At 43.6% G+C, this 23,761-nt stretch overlaps 1 protein-coding gene across 8 annotated transcripts in view; it reads right to left on the bottom strand.

Annotated features, from left to right (window-relative positions):
- The window catches only part of ILRUN (inflammation and lipid regulator with UBA-like and NBR1-like domains), a 107,701-nt gene that overhangs the window by 63,062 nt on the left and 20,878 nt on the right, over positions 1-23,761 (bottom strand). For all 8 annotated transcript variants that reach the window (XM_008262797.5, XM_089334067.1, XM_051855761.3 and 5 more), the window contains exon 2: positions 8,528-8,682. In XM_008262797.5, the coding sequence (XP_008261019.2) occupies positions 8,528-8,682 (155 nt within the window). The remainder of the gene's footprint in view (positions 1-8,527; positions 8,683-23,761) is intronic.

The following is a 23,761-nucleotide window of genomic DNA, read 5'->3' as shown; positions in this document are numbered from 1 at the left end:
ATCTGGGAAAGCAATAGAGGATGGTCCAGGTGCTTGGGCCCGTGCACCCAAATGAGAGACCCAGATGAAGCTCCTGGCTCCTGACTTTAGCTTAGCCAAGACCTGGCAGAAGCAGTCATTTTGGGAGTGAACCAACAGATGAATGATCTCTCTCTCACCATCTTTCCCTCTCTCTTTTTCAAATAAATAAATAAATGTTAAAAAAAAAAAAAAAGGAGAAAAAATCTATGGTGGCAATTTTGAGATGAGAGAAAGCATTATAAAGGTCAAATATGGGGGCCGGCACTGTTGTGCAGTGGGTTAATGCGCTGGCATCCCATATGGGAGCCGGTTTGAGTCCTGGCTGTTCCATTTCCGATCTAGCTTTCTGCTATGGCCTGGGAAAGCAGTAGAAGATGGCCCAAGTCCTTGGGACCCTGTACCCATGTGGGAGACCCAGAAGAAGCTCCTGTCTCCTGGCTCCTGGCTTCGGACTGGCACAGCTCTGGCTGCTGCGGCCATTCAAGGAGTGAACCAGCAGATGGAAGACCTCTCTCTGTGTGTAACTCCTTCAAATAAATAAATTAAAAAAAAAAAAAGGTCAAATATGGGGAGGTGGTGGTGTGGCACTGATTGGAATACCAACATCCCATATTAAAGTGCTTGATTTGAGTTCTGGCTCCTACACGCCTACACTTCTAATACAGCTTCCTGCTCTTGCACATCCTAAGAGGCAAGTACTTGGGGTTCCTGCCACACACATGAGAGACCCAGAGAGAGTTCCGGGCTCCTAGTTTTGGTCTAGCCCAGCCCTGGCTATTGTGGGCATTTAGGGAGTGAACCAGTGAAATGAAAGATTTCCCTCCCTCCATCCCTCTCTTTCAAACAAAATGCAAATAAATTAATAAAAAATAAAATAAAAAGTCAAAAAAGGAGCCCAAATCGCATTTTGGAGTGTCTGAGTTCCAGCTCTGCTTTATGAATCCAGCTCCATGGGAGGCAGTGGTAACGACTCAAATAGTTGGGTCCATGCCAGCGATACGAGACACCAGGATTGGGTTTCAGGCTCCTGGCTTCAGTCTAGCCCAGTCTTAGCTGTTGAGGGCATTTGGGGAATGAATCAGCAAATACAATATATGTTTGTCTCTCTCTGTCTTTGAAATAAAACTAAAATAAAAAAGATACAAAATTTTTCTTAAAAACAAAAAGGTAAGGGGCTGGCGCTGTGGCGTAGCGGGTAAAGCTGCTGCATGCAGTGCCAGCATCCCATATGGGCACCGGTTCGAGACCTGGCTGCTCCACTTCTGATCCAGCTCTCTGATATGGCCTGGGAAAGCAGTAGAAGATGGCCCAAGTCCTTGGCCCCTGCACCCACGTGGGAGACCCAGAAGGAGCTCCTGGCTCCTGGCTTCGGATTAGTACAGCTCCAGCTGTTGCAGCCAATTGGGGAGTGAACCAGTGGATGGAGGACCTCTCTCTCTCTCTCTCTCTCTGCCTCTCCTCTTTCTGTGTAACTCTGCCTTTCAAATAATAAAAAAAAATAGAAAAAAAACTTAAAAAAAGGTTAAATAAAAGTCCACAGTTTCAAAAAATTAAGTGATTATAGTAAAAGTTTGGAGAAGAGGAGAGGTAGGAAGCTCCAAACACAAAGAAAGGATAAGGAAATCGGGGCTGGTGGTATGGTGTGGCTGATAAAGATTTCTGCAATGCCAGCATCCTGTATCAAAGTGGTGGCTCATACCCTGGATGCTCCACTTCTGATCCAGATTCTTGCTAATGTGCCTGGGAAGACAGCAAAAGATGGCTCAAATACTTGGGCACCTATTGCCCCTATAGGACGTCAGAGTGGAGTTCCTGGCTTCTGGCTTCAGCCTGGTCCAGATCTGGCTGCTGGGATTTTAGGGAATGAACCAAGGGATGGGAGATCCCTCTTTGCCCTGTGCCTCTCTCTCTCTGCAGCTCTGATTTTCAAATAAAGGAGAGAGAAGAAAGGAAGGGATGGAGGGAGGGGGGGAAGGAATGGCTAGTTGCCTGCTTTGGTTTACAGATGTACATGTGTTAAAATACAGTACTATACCCTTTAAAAGTATACAAATATTGGGGCCGGTGCTGTGGCATAGCAAGTCAATCCACCACCTGCAATGCTGGCACCTCACATGCATGCTGTTTTGAGTCCTGGCTGTTCCACTTCTGATCCAGCTCTCTGCTATTGTGCCTGGGAGGGCAACCAAGGATGACCCAAGTCCTTGTGCTCCTGCATCCATGAGGAAGGCCTGGAAGAAGCTCCTGGTCCCTGGCTCCCAGCTCCTGGCTTCTGGCTTAGGATCAGCCCAGCTCTGGCCCTTGCAGCCATTTTGGGAGTAAACCAGCGGATGGAAGATCTCTCTCTTTCTCTGTTTTTCTGTAACTCTAACTTTCGAATAAATAAATCTTTTTTAAAAAATTCAAGTATTTCATGTTAATCAAAATGTAAAAGAGAGGCCAACACTGTGGCATACCGAGTTAAAGCTGTCTGTGAAACTTACATCCCATATAGGTGCTAGTTTGAGTCCCAGCTGCTTCACTTCTGATCCAGCTCCCTGAAATGCTCTGGGAAGAAGCAGTAGAAGATGGTCCAAGTGTTTGGGCCCCTGCCACCCTCATGAGAGACCTGGAAGAAGTTCCTGGCTTTGCCCTGGCACAGCACTGGCTGGTGTGGCCATCTGTGGAGTGAACCAGCAAATGAAATATCTCCCCCACCCGCGCCATTAACTCTTTCAAAGTAAGTAAGTAAATGTTTTCTCGAAAATCAAAAGAATAAAATAATTCAACTTTAACAGTTTGGAGACAGTAAGGGACATCAAAATAGCAATGCAGAAGCTGGCGCTGTGGCATAGCAGGTAAAGCTGCCGCCTGCAGTGCCGGCATCCCATATGGGCACCAGTTTGAGTCCCAGCTGCTCCATTTCTGATCCAGCTCTCTGCTATGGTCTGGGAGAGCAGCAGAAGATGGCCCAAGTCCTTGGGCCCTGTACCTGCGAGGGAGACCCAGAGGAAGCTCCTGGCTCCTGGCTTCGGATCAGAGCAGCTCCAGCCGTTGTGGCCAATTGGGGAGTGAACCAGTGGTTGGAAGACCTCTCTCTCTCTCTCTCTGCCTCTCCTTCTTTGTGTAACTCTTTCAAATAAATAAATAAATCTTTAAAAAATAGCAATGCAAAAGGCAAACCTTGATTAGGATCATCTTTTTAACCCCTGTGAGTACAGAGACTACCTTTCAAAGTAAGCTACATGACAGCAGAGACCTTCATGATCTTGTTACTATTTCTCCCCTATACCTCATAAAGTGACTGAAACATACTCAAATGTGTTGAATGAATAAAACTATACCTGAAGAGAAAATTTTAATGAGCTAAAAGAAAAACAGGGGAAAGCAGTTGTTCTTAAAATCTTTTTCCAATCCCATTTTTATTTACTCTGTGTCCTTCAAAAAATAAAGATGACTGGATCAATGCACCCAAACTACTCTCTCATATGACAGTAACAACTGTCTCATCAAAGTAGGAGAAATAGTAAGGTTGTGGTAACATGCTCAGCTTAACTTTGGCTACAGTTGGACTACAAAACACGGCACTGGCACAACAGGGAAGCCATAAGTGTGGATAAACAGGATTCTATCCAGTGACATTTTAAGAGGGAGAGTGTCAAATTTACACTTTCACTTCCAACCATAAGGTTTACTGCTCAGGTTTCCCATGTTTCCAATATCTAGAGCAACAAAAATTTGGATTCTGGAGTTTGCATTTATGTTATTAAATGTCTCAATTCTGGTTCTGTCTGAAACTAAGAATTCTTTAAATATTAAGAGTTTACTTTTAAACAATGTGAGATATTTACCTTCTGCAAGAAAGCTGTTGGGACAGTTATATAGTTTGTACAACCTCATCTGGTATACATGTGGATGTCTAAAACATGACAGCAGAGAGGTGTCCTAAAAATTGTTATTTCTGTAACTTTCAGCAAGCACTTACCTCTTAGGGGAGGTTGTGAATGAGAGTAAGAAAACCAGAGGAGACACAGCTGAGCCTGCCCTACTTCTGTGTGACAACTCCATTTCCAGAAAGGACTTGGGCCAGACTGGGACGATGTCAAAGAACCAGTGCACGTGCATGTTCTCCCTCACTCGAATAACACCCATTCCTGGGTCACCAGAGGCCTCGCTCTAGTAACACACCCATTACTTGGTTATCCGAGGTGTTTCCTCAACCAAGTGGAGAACATTTGCTTTAGAGATATAAAACTACTTTACAACTCGTTGAACAATTTCCAGAATAATTAAAAACCTATTTATGTAAAGTACCTTGAAAGATAAAATCTCCAGCAGCTATGCCCAACCTTTCAAAGGATATTCTAACACAAGGAATGTCCTTTTACAGGAAGAAAGGCTGCAGACTCAAGCTGTTTTGAAATGAAATTACAAAGCAGAAGCAGGAAGATAAAGCACTGAGGTTCACCAATAGTGATTTTTCCAAGTCAAAGTAAGAGGCAGGCTCTTATAGTTCTGTTAGATGTTCTAACCATTATAGATCAACCTCTCCTAATCTGCCCCTCACCGACACAAGGAACTGTCCAGAAAGTGAGCAGAAATACCAAGAGGCTTTTGAAATATAAAATGGTTATTCTGCAACAACAGTATTTAAAAACTACTCTGACAACTAAAGAACTCATGGAAAGCCAGACCATTTCCAGTGTTTTCACTATACATAAACAAGGTATTGGCTTAACTTCAAAACAATTAAAACTTTTTAACATCTTTCTTTCCAAACACATTCTATCTGCATTAAATATTTTTCATGCTCAGGCTTCACAAAAGTATTTTTATTAGTAATTTAGAGAAAAAACATGAATAAAGTTAAACTGAAGAAACAGGGCTGATATTTAAAACAAGTGAAATTAAGAAAGGGGAGAGAGAAACCAAAGATATACAGATGCTGAATAGAAAGAAATTTAAAAAAAAACAAACAACAGGCTATTTTCCCTCTACCATGTAGCTCCTGAACTAACATTGCCCCACTGCCATAACCAACAGGGGGAAGGACTTGAAAATTTTACAAAGCCACAATTATTCTAAGTCATCCTCCACAATGGGTCAGTCCAAATGTAGTTAGTAACACTCTGAACTCTCCTCCAAAGGAGAGTTTTTACTTAAAGCAGAAAAACAAAGGCTAACAATTAAATGTGGTACATTAATTCTTTTCTGAAAGGCTAGTTTAGGGGCGGGCACTGTGGCATGGTGGGTAAAGCTGCTGCCTGCGACACAGACATCTCATATGGACACTAGTTCATGTCCTGGCTGCTCTACTTCTGATAAACCTCCCTGCTAATGGCCAGGGAAAAAGCAGTGAAGAATGGCCCAGTATTTGGGTCTCTGACACCCACATGTGAGACCTAGATAAAGCTCCTGGCTCCTGCTTCAGCCTGGCTCAGTTGTGGCCATCTGGAGAGTGAACCAGCCGGTGGAATATCTCTCTCGCCCTCTCCCTCCCTCTGTAACTGACTATCAAAATAAATAAATCCTTTAAAAAAAAAAAAAAAAAGGCTAGTTTAAGCAGTCTTTCCCCATCATAAAGAAATGATTTATAAGGGCCGGTGCCATGGCACAGTAGGTTAATCCTCCGCCTGCGGCGCCGGCATCCCATGTGGGTGCCGGTTCTAGTCCCAGCTGCTCCACTTCCGGTCCAGTTCTCTGCTGTGGCCTGGGAAAGCAGAAGATGGCCCAAGTCCTTGGGCCCCTGCATCCACATGGGAGACCTGGAAGAAGCGCCTGGCTCCTGGCTTCGGATCGGCACAGCTCCAGCCGTTGCGACCACTTGGGACCAACGGAAGGAAGACCTTTCTCTGTCTCTCCCTCTCACTATCTGTAACTTTAAACTCTCAAATAAAATAAATAAAATCTGGGCCGGCGCCGCGGCTCACTAGGCTAATCCTCCGCCTAGCGGCGCCGGCACACCGGGTTCTAGTCCTGGTCGGGGCGCCGGATTCTGTCCCGGTTGCCCCTCTTCCAGGCCAGCTCTCTGCTGTGGCCCGGGAGTGCAGTGGAGGATGGCCCAGGTGCTTGGGCTCTGCACCCCATGGGAGACCAGGAAAAGCACCTGGCTCCTGGCTCCTGCCATCAGATCAGCGCGGTGCGCCGGCCGCAGCGCGCCAGCTGCGGCGGCCATTGGAGGGTGAACCAACGGCAAAGGAAGACCTTTCTCTCTGTCTCTCTCTCTCACTGTCCACTCTGCCTGTCAAAAAAAATAATAATAAATAAAATAAAATAAAATAAATAAAATCTTTGAAAAAAAAAAAGAACTGATTTATAAAGAATTGAAAAGTAAACTGAGTTGGGCTGGCTCTGTGGCGTAGTAGGTTAAGCCTCTGCCTGTGGCACAAGCATCCCATATGGGTGCTAGTTTATATACTAGCTGTTCCTCTTCCAAGCCATATCTCTGCTAGTGGCCTGGGAAAGCAGAAGATGGCTCAAGTGCTTGGGCCCCTGCACTCACGTGGGAGACCTGGAAAAGGCTCCTGGCTCCAGATCAGCCCAGCTCTGGAAGTGGTAGCCATTTGGGGAGTGAACCAGCAGATGGAAGACCTTTCTTTCTGTCTCTCCCTCTATCTGTCTGGAACTCTGCCTCTCAAATAAATAAATGAAATCTTTAAAAAAAAATAAGAAAGAAAAATAAACAAAAGGTCACTATTTAAACTAACTTGAGTCCTCAGAGTTTTATATCATCTCCATCAAATTTCCTTGCTAGGGGACCAGCATTGTGGCTCAGTAGGTTAAGCCATCACTTGCAATGCCAACATCCCATGTCAAAGCACAGGTTCAAGTCCTAGCTGCTCCACTTCTGATCCAGCTCTCTGGAAGGTAGTAAAAGATGGCCAGAGTGCTTGGGTCCATGACACCCATGTGGGAGACCTGGTTGTTGAGGCCATTCCGGGAGTGAATGAGCAGATGGAAGATCTCTGTCTCTCCCTAACTCTGTCTTTCAAATAACTAACAACTAACTAACTAACTAACTAACTAACTATTTCTGGTACTGGAGTCATGCTGCAGCAGGTTAAGCCACCAACCACATGTATCCCATGAGCGAGATTCAAATCCCAGCTGCTCCACTTCCAATCCAGCTCCCTGGTAATGCACCTGGGAAAGCCCAGGAACATGATCCAAGTCCTTGAGCCCCTGAAACCCACGTGGGAGAGCTGAATGGAGTTCTAGGCTCCTGGCTCCGGCCTTGCCCAGTCCTGGCCATTGAGGCTATTTGGAAGAGTGAACCAGTAAATCGAATATCTCTTTCTGTCTATGTGACTCTGCCATGAAAATAAACCTTATAAAAAAACTTCCTTGCTAGATAATAAACACCCCCTTCCACACACACACATTTTAGCTAGACTCCTTTTTTCCTATTTTCCATCTCTCAGAATTTCCCTCAAAGTCCTCACTAACAACAAAGTCAAGTTAGGGCCAGCGTTATGGCGTAGCACGTTAAGTCTCCACCTTCAAGTTCGGGCTGCTCCACTTCCAATCCAGCTCCCTGCTAATGCGTCTGGGAAAGCAGCAGAGGATAGCGCAGGTACGTGGGCCCCTGCACCCAAATGGAAGACCAGGAGGAAGCTCTGAGCTCCTGGTTTCAGCCTAGCCCAGGCCTGACTGTTGAGGCCCTTTTGGGAAGTGAACCAGCAGATGGAAGATCTTACTCTGGGTCTCTCATCCTCTCTCTGTAACTCTGCCTTTCAAATAAAATTTTTAAAAATAAATTTTTTTGAAAAGTTAAAGCACTCTCAGCATAAATTGTCACTGGATGGGATAAGAGACACTACACCCATTCAAACTTTTTTTTTAACACTCAAACTTAATAAGTCATTAATTTTAACAAGTAACAACTGATAACAATCACCAGATACATATCTACATATTATTTTCCAAAACACTATCATTAACTCATTTCTTATGTATCTTAAAAGAAGCAGTACATCATAATAGTGTTACTTAAAAAAACAGTAATTTCCCATTCTGAGAAAAATTCCCATACTTCTCATTCTTTCAAAGCAGTATTAACACCTCAGATAGCTAACCTCTAAATTTCAGAGAAAATCATCTTTGTGATCACAAAAAAATGAGCTTTTGAAAGAACATATGCTAACAGATCCTTCCAACTATCTAGTTCTATTCAAGGATATACCACCTCGAGCCTGCTGGAAATGACTGAAGATTAATTAGAGCAGAAATAAAGTGATGGAGTAGAACTGTTCAGGTTGAGACAGACCTAATGAATGCTGGATTATGTTTAGATGCCATCAAGTCATAGGACGCTTATAGGCCTGGAACCTAAATTCTTTCTATTCTAGAGCAGGAGTAATTCTGATGTTTGGTCATCACACCTGCAGAGAAAATCTGCCTATCACATATAAGAAAAAGATCAGAGTTACATAATCACATATGTAACCTAAAGCACTTTCTTCTTATTTTTTTGAACTATTAAGAAACAGGAAACTGGGTAAGGAAGATTTACCCACTATACACTTACCAGAATTCTGGATCCGCCATGTTTTTATAAACTGAGTATCAGGAGGAATTGATTCCCCTTCTCCTATGGTGACATCTTCAACAAAGGACATGGAGGGCACACTGATATTTGGGCTCTCAAAGTCATAATAGGCTCCAATTGCTGCTTGCAGGTTCCTACAAATAAAGAGAGAAGGCGGGAAAACATCAGCACTGTTCTGAGAATACTATCCCGATTTTCAAACAAAAAGAAAAAGCCTGGGGGCGGGTGCTAGGCATCATGGTTAAGAGGCAATAGGGATGCTCATATCCTACAACAGAGTGCCTTGGTTCAAGTCCCAGCTCTGACTCCCTCATTGCAGCTTCCTGCTAATGCAGACCCTGGGAGGCAGCATGTGATGGTTTGAGTACTTATATTGCTTCCACCCACGTGGGAGACCTAGACTGAGTTCCTGGCTTCAGTCTGGCCCAGTCCTGGCTGTTATAGACGAGTGAACCAGAAGCTGGCAGATACCTGTCTGCCTTTCAAATAAGTAAATTAAAAAAAAAAAAAAAGTAAAAAGTCTGTTTTTTAAAAATTTGTCACAGAACCTGAGGTTTCTGGTATGCAAGACTTCAAAGTCATTGATTCTGGTTGGGTAACAATAGGGAAAAGAAGAGGACCAACAAACTTTGGCCTCACTTTCTTCCCAAGATACCCACAGAGAAACAAACAATACTAGTAGTACCAACAGAAACAATGTAAGGAAGTCTGTTAACCATAGGATAGCAATAATGAGTAAGAAGTCAAGGGAATAAAGAGCTTCTATAGCTGAAACTATAGGGTTCAAAGAAGCTCCACTCTTAAAATATTCTAATTGTTTAATTTCCTAAGAAAGTAATACATGCACAAGGTTCCAAAAATTTCATATAATGAAAAGTAACCATCGTTTCGGGCGGGTGCCCCATCGTTCCTACACACACACACACACACACACACACACACACAAGCATTCAAATGACTTTCTGAAATATCCTTCTCAAACTTGCTTAGGCATATACAATCAAATATGATACAAGAAAGGGTATTGCAAAAGTTTGTGGAAAATGTATAATGTGAATAAACTATGCATGGATTTCAAGATTTTTTACATCAACATAAATGTATCTTTTCTTTTGGAAAGATTTATTTATTTGAAAGTCAGAGTTACAGAGAGAGAGAGAGAGAGGTCTTCGATCCGCTGGTTCACTCCCCAATTGGTCGCAACGGCTAGAGATGCACTGGCCTGGAGCCAGGAGCTTCTTCCGGGTCTCCCACACGGGTGCAGGGGCCCAAGGACATGGGCCATCTTCTACTGTTTTCCCAGTCCATAGCAGAGAGCTGGATAGGAAGAGGAGCAGCCGGGACTAGAACCCGCGCCATATGGGTTGCTGGCACTTCAGGCCAGGGCTTTAACCTGCTGTACCACAGCACCGACCCCTGGATGCATTACTCTTTAACTAGTTTATTTTCCATTTGCTTCCAATCTAATTGTTCCATAGTAAGCTTATGCACATTGTTCTGTATATGTGCAAGCAAGTGTATCCATGGGATAAATTCCTTAAGTTATATTGATGGGTAAAAGGGTCTATGTTTATGGTTTTAACAGTTATACCCAAGCCTCCATCAAAAGTTGTACACAATGTGCTCACAGAAATGTTCAAGAATGATCACCAACAGTGTTTTTCCAACATTTTGAATTTCTATCAGTCTGATAGATTAAAAATATTGTATCTCCGGGCCGGCACCGTGGCTCACTTGGTTAATCCTCCATCTGCGGCGCTGGCATCCCATATGGGTGCCGGGTTTTAGTCCCAGCTGCCCCCTCTTCCAGGCCAGCTCTCTGCTGTGGCCCAAGAAGGCAGTGGAGGATGGCCCAAGTACTTGGGCCCCTGTACCCGCATGGGAGACTGGGAGGAAGCACCTGGCTCCTGGCTTCGGATCAGTGCAGCGCCGGTCATGGCGGCCATTTTGGGGGTGAACCAACAGAAGGAAGACCTTTGTCTCTGTCTCTCTCTCTGTCTGTAACTACCTGTCAAATAAAAAATATATATATTATATCTCAGTAAGGCCTCAAAATGCTTTCCCATTACAGTAAAAACTGAGTATCTTTTTTACATACTTAAGAGCCATTTCTAGTTTGGTTTTTGGAAGTACCATTATGTAAGTGTAGTGTTCTTTTTAATTACTCACAAACCACCTTTTGTCATGTCAGAAAGAACTACACCAAGCACATAAATCAGCATCCCCAACTGAACAGAATCACATGACTGACAGCTTGGTTCCTCAGTGCCAGGAACTAAAGGCCACTCAAGGGTTTTTAAGTAAGCTATGTTCATCACAGAGATCAAAGAAATTGCTAGTGATAACATCTGTTGTTTCTCTTATGGTTCTTACGGTTCTCTTACTCGAACCAGTGACATCATCCCCGGTTCCCACAGTGGACAATACCACAAACTGCATGTTTCTAAACATAACCAACCGTATGCCAATGGATCCAGTGGGCTGTTTCTAATTATGCATAAACACAGCAGGAAACAAGCTCTGAGAGTACCCAACTGTTCAACAGACATGCCACAGCAGCAAACATGTTACTGCTGGGGCCTGCCTATTCCTCCAGGTGTGCAGCTGCTGGAGAGGAAGGCTATATTTAGAGCAGATACCTGAAGTGGAGCCTCGTGCAATTGTGGGCTGTCACATTAGTCAGTAAGGACTGAAATTACAACACGACCAACTGCCTGTTAATGTGTGTGTTTGGTGAAATTTACATGGAGGTGAGCTAGGCCACCAGCCAAACTCCACCTTGTTTACACTGGATGTTCAATAAGAAGGCTTGGACTTTAGCTGTCCCGACAGTTTCCTATCTAGCTGACTGTAATATAAACTGAAGAACATGTGACTGATCAAATTTGGGGCAGTGTTGTCCCTACAATCCACAAGCAGACTTAAAATACTATCTGGGATCATCTTAGACTTAGGGATTGAGAATAAAAGAAAAATAAGCTTAGCTTGCAATTTGTTCTCTAGAAAATATTCTATCCACCTTTACATAAAAATAATTTCTCTGTTGCAGGTATCCACCAAGTAGCTTGCTAAATTTTCTGCTTGGCTGTAAAGTATTCTTGGGAGGGAAAAGACTATTTGTGTACTCAGGACAATTGCCAATTCTCATTCCCAGCCTGTGTCATATTTCACTCCTAACATCTGCCTCTACCAGCAGGACTCTGAGACCACTGCAGTAGCAGCATTAGCAAGTAGAAAAGTCAAGCTATACCACGTAGGCAGATTCATCCCCTTCCTCTTATCTCCTTTTACAAACAGCAGCTCATCCCACAGCCAAAGTTAACAGACTGCTTTCTTGCACCTGTATTCTAAAGGTAATCTGGCCAGAGAAAGCTTAAGGAACATTTTTAAAGTCCAAAACGAAACTGAAAGTGGTAAATGAATGCTGGCAGCAGCCTGCAGTGAAGAATGACAAAGCAAATTCATTTCCTAAGCACCAGGTGGAAAGTGGACTTTAGCCCAGTGTACTCCAACCCATCAGGCAGGTTCATAGCTCCTCCAAGACTGGACCGGTTAGATTACTGTCCCTCTGGGCAGTCCAAGAGCAGGAACAGACCAAACAGCCCCAATGTGCTGTCAGAAAAGGAGGGATGATAGCACGTGTTCCCATTCAAAACATACTTAGCTATTATTAGCAAACAAGAAATTCTACATGAAATAGAGTTGGCTGAGATGATAAGAAAGGAAAAACAGTGACCCAGTATTCAACCCAGTCTGAAAATCTGAACCCACAAATTTCCTTGGTGCTTTTGCTCAAAAACTTAAATCTAACTTCAGATGGTTAAAGCACCCTGAAGAATAGAGGCAACAATGGAAAAAAAGCACAAGCAAAGATGGGTGGTGGTAATGGCTGCACAACACTATGAGTTATACTTACTGTTAGGGAACTGTACACTTAAAATGGTTAATATGGTCAGTTTTATGCTATGTACATATTATCACATTTTTTAAAACTTCTGTCTTTGGGCTCAGCTCCTAACCTTGGCTGTAGGGCTTTATGGAAGTAGTTCTGCCCTGGGTCAGTTTCACTCATCTGCAACACTGAGCTGACACACCTACTTCATTAAAATTGGCTGCGAAGACTGCTGAGGCAATGTGTGTAAATGTCCTAAGAGCAATTACTCATTCAACAATAATGAATGAGCATTTATCCCTGTGTTAAGACACTTTGCCCAGGACTGAGGATTGTGTAGAAAGAGCCTAGGAGCCATGGTCCCTGCCTTCACAATGGTTATAGTCTATCAGATTGCAGCTAACCAGAAACAGTCAAAATTCCTAGGGCCTTTCAACCCAAGGTAGTATTTCTTACTTGGGGTAGAAAAAGGACTTCTGCATTCACACAACTGAAAGTGCACTGATAATCAGGTTAACCTGATTCCTAGAATTTAATGACACTGACATGTGTTCCCTGATAAAACAACAATGTTGTTTTACAGATGAGGTCACTGAGGCTATGACAGGTAGTATAAATTGCTCCAGGTTAGGCAATTATTAGAATTTAAGAAGCACACCTATTCAAACTTTAACTTACCAGAATTTCCCCAATGTATAAATACTCTGAACATCTGATTTTCTTTCTTTCTTTTTTTAAAAGATTTATTTTATTTATTTGAAAGGCAGATTTACAAAGAGAAGGAGAGAGGTCTTCCATCCGCTGGTTCACTCTCCAAATGGCTGCAACAGCCAGGACTGTGTCGCTCCCCGTCTTCGTGGAGGAACGACACAGGACCCTGCGCTGTTCTTTCGTCTGCTCGGCTCTCCCCGGGTTTGCTGCTGGTTCTTCCCGGGTTGGCTACCGTCCCTTCCACCTCCGTGGAAGGGCGGTTCCCCCTAGCCACTTTCCCCACTTCCGCGGGGGAGCGGCACACCGCCGGCTGGCTCTCTCGGGGGCTGCACAGGTGTTCCTTCAGATAGATGTTCCCCTTAGATGTTCCTGGTGCATGTTGTCTCTCTCCTCCTTTATAGTCCTCTTCCACCAATCCCAACTCTGCTACCCACACGCCGAGTACGCTGCTCTCCTCCAATCAGGAGTAAGTCCTACAGTTTATTGGTTGAACTGGAGGCAGCTGTGTAGAAGCTGTTTCTCCCTTCTCAGCGCCATATTGTGGGAGAGCAGATGCATAGAATAAGTCTTAATTCCAGTAACTTAGTCTAGTCCGAATTGCTCCCCACAGGACTGGGCCAAGCTGAAGCCAGGAGCTTCTTCCGGGTCTCCCATATGGGTACAGGGGCCCAAATACTTGGGCTATCCTCTGCTGCTTTCCCAGGCACATTACTAGGGAGCTGAATCCAAAGTGGAACAGCTGAGGCTCAAACTGACCCCAATATGGGATGCCAGAGCTACAGGCGGCAGCTTAACCCACTACATCACAATGCTGACCCCTGAACATCTGATTTTTCTTAAGAACATTAATTACCACTGTCAATTTTATAAATGAATGTAATAACTCCCTAGTTAAATTGGATTACCGAAAGTATGGAACTAACTTCGAGGGCCAGCGCCGCGGCTCAATAGGCTAATCCTCCGCCTAGCGGCGCCGGCACACTGGGTTCTAGTCCCCGTCGGGGCACCGGATTCTGTCCCGGTTGCCCCTCTTCTAGGCCAGATCTCTGCTGTGGCCAGGGGCCAGGGGCCAGGGAGTGCAGTGGAGGATGGCCCAAGTGCTTGGGCCCTGCACCCCATGGGAGACCAGGAGAAGCACCTGGCTCCTGCCTTCGGATCAGTGCGGTGCGCCAGTGGCCGGCCGCGGCGGCCATTGGAGCGTGAACCAACGGCAAAGGAAGACCTTTCTCTGTCTCTCTCTCTCTCTCTCTCTCACTGTCCACTCTGCCTGTCAAAAAAAAAAAAAAAAAAAAACTAACTTCGCATATGCTTACAAACACAAAACTATTTTTGTACTATATATACATACATAAGGCAGAAGACTTCAGGTCATAAAAAATAATAAAAAAAAGAAAGCAGAAAAAGGAATAGATTCAGTAAGGCATGAAAAACATCATCTCAGGGCATTAAGCAAGTTATCCTGAACCGAAACAAGTTTTCCTCACCTGTTAAGTGTTAAAGACACTGCTAACTTCAGGAGCCTACCAGGAATTAGGAAAGCCTTACCTATCGTTGAATGGCAAAAACATAACCTGGCTGGGAATAGGTTCAGCACAACACATGTTCTTACTATGACTTTGGAAATTCAACTTGACAGGAATCTAACACAGAAGACCAAAAAGCAAGGCCAAACAAGATATATCTGTAACTACTATGAATTTTAAGGCCTGGGAAAAAAACAAAATTTCACTAAAACAGAAAGTTAAGTGCAGGCCGGAAATGCAAATTGAGCTAAAGATGATTGTCACTGTTCTCAAACCCAAAAACTAACTCACGGGGGCCGGCGCTGTGGGGCAGAAGGCCTGAAACCTCTGAAGGTGAGATAACTAGATCCTTCACTGAGTATCAGCAGCTGAATTCTCAAGCCACTAAGAAACTGTGAACCCTGGCAAACACCACAGAAACAACTCATTTCAGACACTTTTCAAGGCACTTCTTCTCCAAAACCGCCACCTCTCTCCTTTGTGTATCTGTCAAATTTGCAGTTGAGAGTGGGAAATCTGTGAGTGCCACTCCACAGAAGATTTTAAAATGCTCCAATCCCAGAGTTGTTCATCCTTGCTCTGAGGTAGAGCCCAGTAGGCTGCAAAGATAAGCAGAGCTAAGGGACTTGACCTGGCCATATTCTCTAGCAATACTGGAGACCAAAAAGTCTAATTATACTTCAAAAGGTTTATGGACTTCAAAAGGTTTGTGGAAAAATGGAATTAAAAATTAATGTACTCGGGCCTGTGCTGTGGTGCAGCGGGTTAAAGCACCAGCCTATAGCACCAGCATCCCATATGGGCACCGGTTCGAGTCCCAGCTGCTCCTCTTCCGATCTGGCTCTCTGCTATGGCCTGGGAAAACAGAAGATGGCTCAACAATCTGGGCCTCTGCACCTACGTGGGAGACCCAGAGGAAACTCCTGGCTCCTGATCAGCTCAGCTCTGGCCACTGCAGTCATTTGGGGAAGTAAACCAGCAAAATAGATGACATCTCTCTCTGGCTCTACCTCTCTCTGTAACTCTTTCAAATAAATAAAATAAATCTTTAGAAAAAAAATAATGTACACATTCCACACACCTTTTGAAGTCTTCCCATTACTGTAGTTGTTTTAAATTGAAAGGAATGCCTCCATATGAAATGGACAAGTAGTGTCCAAACTTTTAAGAGAATTCTAGCATTAGGAGCCTACAATCACTTTACCCCTAGTCAAGTCTCAGGTCCTAAAAGTGGTACCTAACTGGGAAGGAGCCATCCTCCACCCTACCCCCACATCTCTTATGCCTCTCTCAGAATTGTGGTACTAAAAGGTATCAGACATGGGCAATCTTTCTGGGGCAGCCAGGACAGCTCTTCAGTCCTCTGCCAAGAAATGAATTAATGAAGAACCGTGAGACGTGCTGGCCCAGCCCTGCCCTGCAAGATAGCATGTGCACTGTATTCTTCCCACTTGTATTCCTAGGGCTGAGAACAGTGCCTGACATACAGAAGATGTCCAATAAATATCTGGTGACTAAGATACAGTCCCAGTCTCTCTCTGATATGTTTTCGTCTTAACTTTGTCACACTGAGATTGTATGGTGAGGAACAGGAGAATGCACAACAGAAAATGTATCATCATGACTGTAGGATCACAAAAACGTCTATCAGAATCAAACCAGGGAAAGCACGAATATCACAGAACAATCCTCAGCTGGTGGGAATGAGCACCCACACCAGGAAGACCCAACCGGGGAGGGAGATGATGCATCTGCACTTGTTACTTGTTTAGGAAATGCCCCTTCTTGCACATAGGACTCTGTACTGATAACCCCAGAGTTGATATGGGGGCAGGGATACCCATGAATTTGGAGTAGAAATTGAGAAAGTTTCTCTCATGGTAACTGGTCTATGATAAACTACATATTTGGTAGCTCAGGACAGTCAGAGTTCTCAGCAGAGAGAGGGAGAGACAGAGACTCCAATGCAAATACCTAGACAAAAACATACACAGGAAGAAACCTAAAGGTATTCTGAGTTCTTGATTCCAGTTGTTTCTGAGGTCTTTGGGTTCTGTGTAATATAAACCAACCTCATTTTTAGCATTATCTGGTTTGAGGTGAGTTTGTTACTTATAACAGTTACAAATTAATTCAAAATTGTATAGTATGTTCCAGGAATAGAGCGTAAGTGCCTGATGCAAAAGTTGTTAGAAGAGGTAGAAGAGGGACAGGTCTTTGGCCTACTGATTAAGATGCCAATTGGGGGGCCAACACTGTGGCACGGCAGGTGGAGCCATCACCTGCATCCCATTAAGGCACTGGTTCATGTCCTGACCAGTCCACTTCCCATCCAGTTCCTTGCTGATGGCCTGGAAAAGGCAGCAAACACGACCCAAGTTCTTGGGCCCCTTCAACTCACATGGGATACCTGGAAGAAGCTCCTGGCCCCTGGCTTCAGCCTGGCCCAGCCCTGGCCATTGCAGCCACCTGAGGAATGAACCAGCGGATGGAAGATCAATCTCTTTCTCTTCCTCTCTAACTCTTTCATATAAATAAATATATCTTTAAAAAAAAAAAATAGGTGCCAAAGGAACCTCTACATTCCACATCAGACTGCCTGGGTTCCAACACCTGGCACAATATCAATTCCAGCTTTATGCTAATGTACATCCTGGGAGGCAGCAGGTGATGGCTCAAGTGGACCCTTGGGTCCCTGCCATACACAGGAGATCTGGATTTGATTCTGGGTTCATGGCTCCAGCAGGGCCCAGACCTGGCCAAGGCAGGCACTTGGGGAATGAACTAGTGGTGGGAGCTCATGGCTTCTCGCCCTACCACTTAAAAAAAAAAAAAAAATGCAAAAGAGTGGGAAAGATATGGAATTTCTATACAGCAATCCCACTGAGTATTTGTAAAAGAAAAAAAGTAGCTCTCACAGAAAATACCTATGTTGATAGCAATTACTCACGGCAGCCAAAAAGTGGAAGTAACCCAAGTGTCCATGAACAGATGAAATGTGAAGTACATAAAATGGAGTATTACTCAGCTTTAAAAAGGAAGAAAATTCTGGGGGCTGGTGTTGTGGAGTAAAGCCTCTGCCTGCAACGCTGGCATCCCATATGGGCACCGAATGAAGTCCTGGTTGTTTTACTTCTGATCCAGCTCCTTGCTAATGGCCTGGGAAATGCAGTGGAGGATGGCCAAGTGCCCCTGCACCCATGTGGGAGATCTGGAAGAAGCCCCTGGCTCCTGGCTTCAGACTGGCCCATCTCTACTCATTGCAGCCATTTGGGAAGTTAACCTGCATATGGAAGATATATTTCTGTCTCTTCACCTTTCAAATAAATAAATGTTTTTTATTAAAGAAAAAAAGGAAATTCTGACATACACTACATTATGGATGAACCTTGAGGACACTATGCTAAGTGAAATAACCCAGTCACAAAGGTCAAATAGTGTATGATTTCATTTACATGGAAAATGGGGAAGAACTGTATAATAGGTATAGTATGTGTTGCAAAACTGAAAAAGTTTGGAGACTAGTTGCAGGATAATATGAATGTATTTAATACTTGAACTGTACACTTTAAGATGTTAAATATTATAGGCTTCTTACAATTTATAAACAAAAAACTTGGGGCAGGCTTGGGGTGCAGCAGATTAAGCTGCCACTTGGGATGCCTGCATCCTATTTGGGAGTGCCAGTCTAAGTCCCAGAAACTGCTTCTGATCCAGCTCCCTGTTAAATGCTATTGGCAGATGATGGCTTAAGCACCTGAGTCCCTGCTACCTACATATATGACCAGATGGAGTTACTGGCTCCTGGCTTTGGCCTGGTCCAGCTCTGGCTGCTGTAGCCATTCAGTGAATGGAAGCTCTGTCTCTCCCTCTCTCTCTGTCACTCAACCTTTCAGATAAGCAAATAAATCTTTAAAACACAACAAAAAACATAACTCAAGTGAGACAAATATTTACCACTAAGAAATTTGGACTTATTTTCAAAAATAAAGGAGAGAATCTAAAGGATTTGTTTATTTATATCATTAAGGAAGCAACTAAGAAAACAAGCAATAAAGTTGGACACTTAGGCATAACTAAAACCTAGGAGACATAAGAATATCCTCCATTTAATACACTAAAATGAAATAAATCTTTGAGAACAAGTTTTACTGTTAACTCTTATAATACAACTCTTTGAGAACAGAGGTCCTACATAGGAAGTTAGTGCACAGTGAATCCTTTTGTTAATTTAGCAACACTCTCACGTATAATGCCAGTGGTCATCCAAGGCTCTTGACATGAGCTGCCAAGGCTATGGAAGCCTTTTGAATCCACAAACTCCTTCAGTATTCAGACAAGCCAAGTGGGAGTTCTCTCCTCTCGTCAGAGAAAAGTATCCCCTTCTTTGATGACCACTTCTTTCCACTGGGGAATCACCCACCAAGATCCTTCACGTAGGACATTTTTTTGTCACAGTGTCTTGGCTTTCCATGCCTGAAATGCTCTCATGGGCTTTTCAGCCAGACCAGAATGCCTTAAGAGCTGATTCTGAGGTCAAAGTGCTACTTAAAGCGATTGTCATTCTGAGTCTGCTGTACAGGCTGCTTCCCATGTTTAAGCATTCACTCCTTTTTAATTCCATTTATTATTACCACCAGGCACTTAATCCTATCTATATGATCACTTTAACACTTAAAATACTATTTTTACCACCCAGCTTAAGGGGATTTGGGGTCCTGTGGCAAATTTTAAACTGTACCCTTAGAAGTCTGTAGGAATGTATGCAGAACTATACAGCTTTACACTTACAAACTTCATACACTTCATACTTATAACTTTAGGAACATGGTAATCCTACCTACCAGGCCAGCTCTCCCATCCATACTCTTACCCCTCTTCCTCCTTCTTATTCCCACTATTTTCAATTACCTTTATACACATATGATTAACTCTACATTAAGCAGAGTTCAACAATTAGTATGAAAAAAAACTATTCCTCAACAGTAAGATAAGGGCTGTTCAAGTCACTGCTTCTCAAAGTGTCAAATTTCACTTCTACAGATTGCCTTTAGGTGCTCTATTAGTTATCACAAGTCAGGGAGAACATGTGGCATTTGTCCCTTTGGGACTGGCTTATTTCACTAAGTTTGATGTTTTCCAGATTCATCCATTTTGTTCCAAATGACCAGATTTCATTTTTTATTGCTGTGTAGTATTCCATGGTGTAAATATCCAATAATTTGTTTATCCAGTCTTCAGCTGATCGGCATTTGGGTTGATTCCAAGCTGCCCACTTCTGATTCAGCTTCCTGCTATTGGACAGATAAAACAAGTGGAGAATGGCCCAAGTGTTTGAGTCCCTGCCACCCAAATAGGAGACCCAGATGAAGCTCCTGACCTCTGGCATCAGCCTGGCCCAGCTCTGGCCATTGAGGCCATCTGGTAAGTGAACCAGAGAATGGAAAATGTTTCTCTCTATATATAACTCTTTCAAATAAATAAGTAAATCTTCATTTAAAAAAGCACAATTTGATTGAGGTGTACTTTATGTAGCATAAAATTCACGCACTTAAATTGTACAACTAAGTAATTTTTAGTAAATTTACATAATTATACAAATATCACCATGGTTTCTTTTTTTTTAACTTTTTTTTTTTTTTTTTTTTTTGACAGGCAGAGTGGACAGTGAGAGAGAGAGACAAAGGTCTTCCTTTTGCCGTTGGTTCACCCTCCAATGGCCGCTGCGGCCGGCGCGCTGCGGCCGGCGCACCGCGCTGATCCGATGGCAGGAGCCAGGAGCCAGGTGCTTCTCCTGGTCTCCCATGGGGTGCAGGGCCCAAGCACTTGGGCCATCCTCCACTGCACTCCCTGGCCACAGCAGAGAGCTGGCCTGGAAGAGGGGCAACCGGGACAGAATCCAGTGCCCCGACTGGGACTAGAACCCAGTGTGCCGGCACCACAAGGCAGAGGACTAGCCTAGTGAGCCGCGGCGCCGGCCACAAATATCACCATGTTTTACAACAGTTTTATTATCCTAATAATGTCCCAATCCCCAAAACCTGTGAGTCTGTTAAGTTAAATAGCAAAGGGGAAACAGTGGCTAATCAGTTGATCTTAAAATAGTGAGATTATCCTGGATTATCCAAATGAACTCACTGTAATCACTTCCTTAAAAGTAGAGGGGTAGGCTTTGGCCTAGGTGTAAAATGCCTATGTCCTCAGAGTGATCAGGTTTGATTTCCAGCTCCAGCTCCTGATTCCAGCTTCCTGTAATGCAGATTCTGGGAAGCAACTGTGATGGCTCAAGAAGTTAAATCCCTGCCACTCTCAGATGGGAGATGGGAACTCAGTTCCAGGCTTCTGGATGGGGGGGCTCCAGGCCCAGTTCTAGCCACTGTGGGTATCTAGGGGAATAAATCAGTAGATAGGAGCTTTGTCTATCTGTCTCTCTGCTTCTCAAATAACTTTTCTTTAAAAATATGCTGCGGGCATTGTGGCATAGCGTGCAATTCATGCCCCTGTTGCTCTACTTCCGATCTAACTCCCTGCTAATAGCCTGGGAAAAGCAGTGGAAGATGACCCAAGTGCCTAAGCCCCTGCCACCTACATGGGAGACCTGGAAGAAGCTCCTGGCTTCAGCCTGGCCCAGCGCGAGCTGTTACGGCCTTCAGGGGAGTGAACCAGAAGTTGGAAGGTCTCTCTGACTCTCCCTCTCTCTCTCTCTTTCATTCAAATAAAAAGAAAAAAAAATGTTTTTTTTCAGAGCTGGCAACATAGCAGGTTAAGCACAACTGCAATGCCACCATCCCATACTGCAGAGCTGGTTTGAGTCCTGGTTACTCTGTCTGATTCAGCTTCTTGCTAATGCACCTAGGAAAGCAGCAGATGGCCCAAGTAGTTGGGCCCCTGACACTCATGTGAGAAAAGGCAAGGATATACATTCTTCAGGTGTCACAGTCCTCACGACACCTTCACTTTAGCCCAGTGAGACCCAGTTAGAGCTTCTGACCTTCAGAACACCTGAAATAATAAATTTGTGTGTTTTTAAGCCACACAGTTTTAATTTATTACAGAAACAAAAACTAACCTGATAACTATATATTTTCTTTTTGTCTTACTGTGTATTTGAAAAAGTTCATCATAAAAAGAAAAAGCTATGAAAATAGACTAAAAATTAGAATTAAAATAGTGCTATTTATTGCCGAGCCATCCCCCTCATTATAACAACATTTCCAAGAGCTCAATCTTCCACCAAAGATGCCTATTTAGGAAAAATACCCATTCTTCTGAGCCCCTGAATTTAACTGTCATTGATACTCTCGTAGTGGCAGTCAATGGATTTAATGCTAAATTAAAACTTTTTTGAAAATCTTGGAATCACTGGACTACAGGAGACATGAAATTTTATGATACCAAAAATGTCCCAAAAAGGCAAATAGAAAATGTAATTTAAACAAAGCTATCTCGATAAACAAAACATTTGTGGTTTACTGTTGTTAGTGAAACTTTCTTTTGAACACGGTTTAAAATAGCAGTTACAATAACCAGGTAAATCTATAATTTAGTATGGTCTTCAAAAGTTTGTTTACTTAACAAGGAACTTACAATGAGCCAGTGGGAGTCAAATCTATCTTATCCTGCTCAGAAAGCTATTAAAAAAAAAGTAATCAAAGGTTTTTAAAAAGCAGGAAAAGTACCAAAAAATAAAATTGTGAAACAACATTCCATCCTCAAATCTAGCTTGCTTCTGCGTACAAAGAAAAATACCATATATCTTGCTTCTTATCTGTTTAATGTTTTTTGCCATTGAGATTTCCTGGCAGTATCCTTTAGGGACAGCTTCTTCAGTTTCATCTCCCCTAAACAACAAGGCAGGGGGCTGGCATTGTGACGTAGTAGGTAAAGCTGCCACCTGCAAGACCGGCATCTATACTGGGCATCAGTTCGTGGCCAGGTTGCTCCACTTCCCATCCAGCGCCCTAACAGCCTGAGAAAAGCAACGGAGGATGCTCAAGTGCTTGGGTCCAAACTATCTATGTGGGAGACCCAGAGGAAGCTCCTGGCTTCTGGCTTCAGCGTGGCCCAGCCCTGGCTGCTGCAGCCATCTGGGAGTGAACCAGAAAATGGAAGATCTCTATCAGGCTCTTTCAAATAAATTTTAAAAACAACCAACAACAACAACAAATAAAAAACAAGGCTAGCCATGCCACCTTTGGAGACAATAGAAAAGTAAACCTCAGCATATGCCTACTTCACCTCTAAAAATACAAATCAGAGTACACATCTGAGAATTTATAGCCCTACACTACCAATCTTGTGCTCTCCTCTAAGAACAAAACGGCAAATAAACCTAAGCCAAATTCTCTATAAATGATGAACAAAGCCAATGCAGTATTACCAACACTACCAAACAATAACATGTGGCATTTAAACCTGAGTCTACTCATTCTACAACCAATCCATTTCCAAGCACTCAGTGGATAATGGGACTATATTACTCAGCTTTTTGTCACTGTAACAAACACCTCAGAGAAGCTACTTACGAAGGAAAGAAGTTTGTTAATGGTTTTGAGGGTTCACAGTACAAGATTGGGCAGACACTACTGTTTGGCCACTGGGTAAGGCTGGAATGTGGCGGGACATGTGTGGAGGATTAGTCACAAGGTGAGCAAGGAATGAGAACATTTATAATCAACCCTCTTTCAAGAACTGCCTTTCCAAGGGCATGCCCCCAATGACCTAAGGATTGTTCAGTAGGCCCACATCCTAGCATGATAACTGAACTGTTTCTACCCTCTTAACACCATCCACTTGATTTTAGGATTTTCTGTTTTTTAAAAAGATTCATTTATTTATTTGAAAGAGTCAGAGAGAGAGAGAGAGAGAGTGAGTCACTCTTCTATCTGCTGGTTCACTCCCCAAATGGCTACAAGGCCAGAGCTGGGCCAGGCCAAAGCCAGAAGCCAATAACTTGCTTCATCTAGGTCTCCCACGTGGGTGCAGGGACCCAAGGACTTGGGCCATCTTCCGCTGCTTTCCCAGGCCATAGCAGGGAACTGGATAGGAAGTGGAGCAGCTGGGACTCAAAGTGGCACCCACTGGGAT

This window comes from Oryctolagus cuniculus, chromosome 5, assembly GCF_051225735.1.
Source record: "Oryctolagus cuniculus isolate XC-2025 breed Fujian yellow rabbit chromosome 5, ASM5122573v1, whole genome shotgun sequence".
In the NCBI taxonomy this organism is placed as follows: domain Eukaryota; kingdom Metazoa; phylum Chordata; class Mammalia; order Lagomorpha; family Leporidae; genus Oryctolagus; species Oryctolagus cuniculus.
Note: the sequence above shows the minus strand (reverse complement) of the source record. Positions and strands in the feature narration are given on the sequence as shown.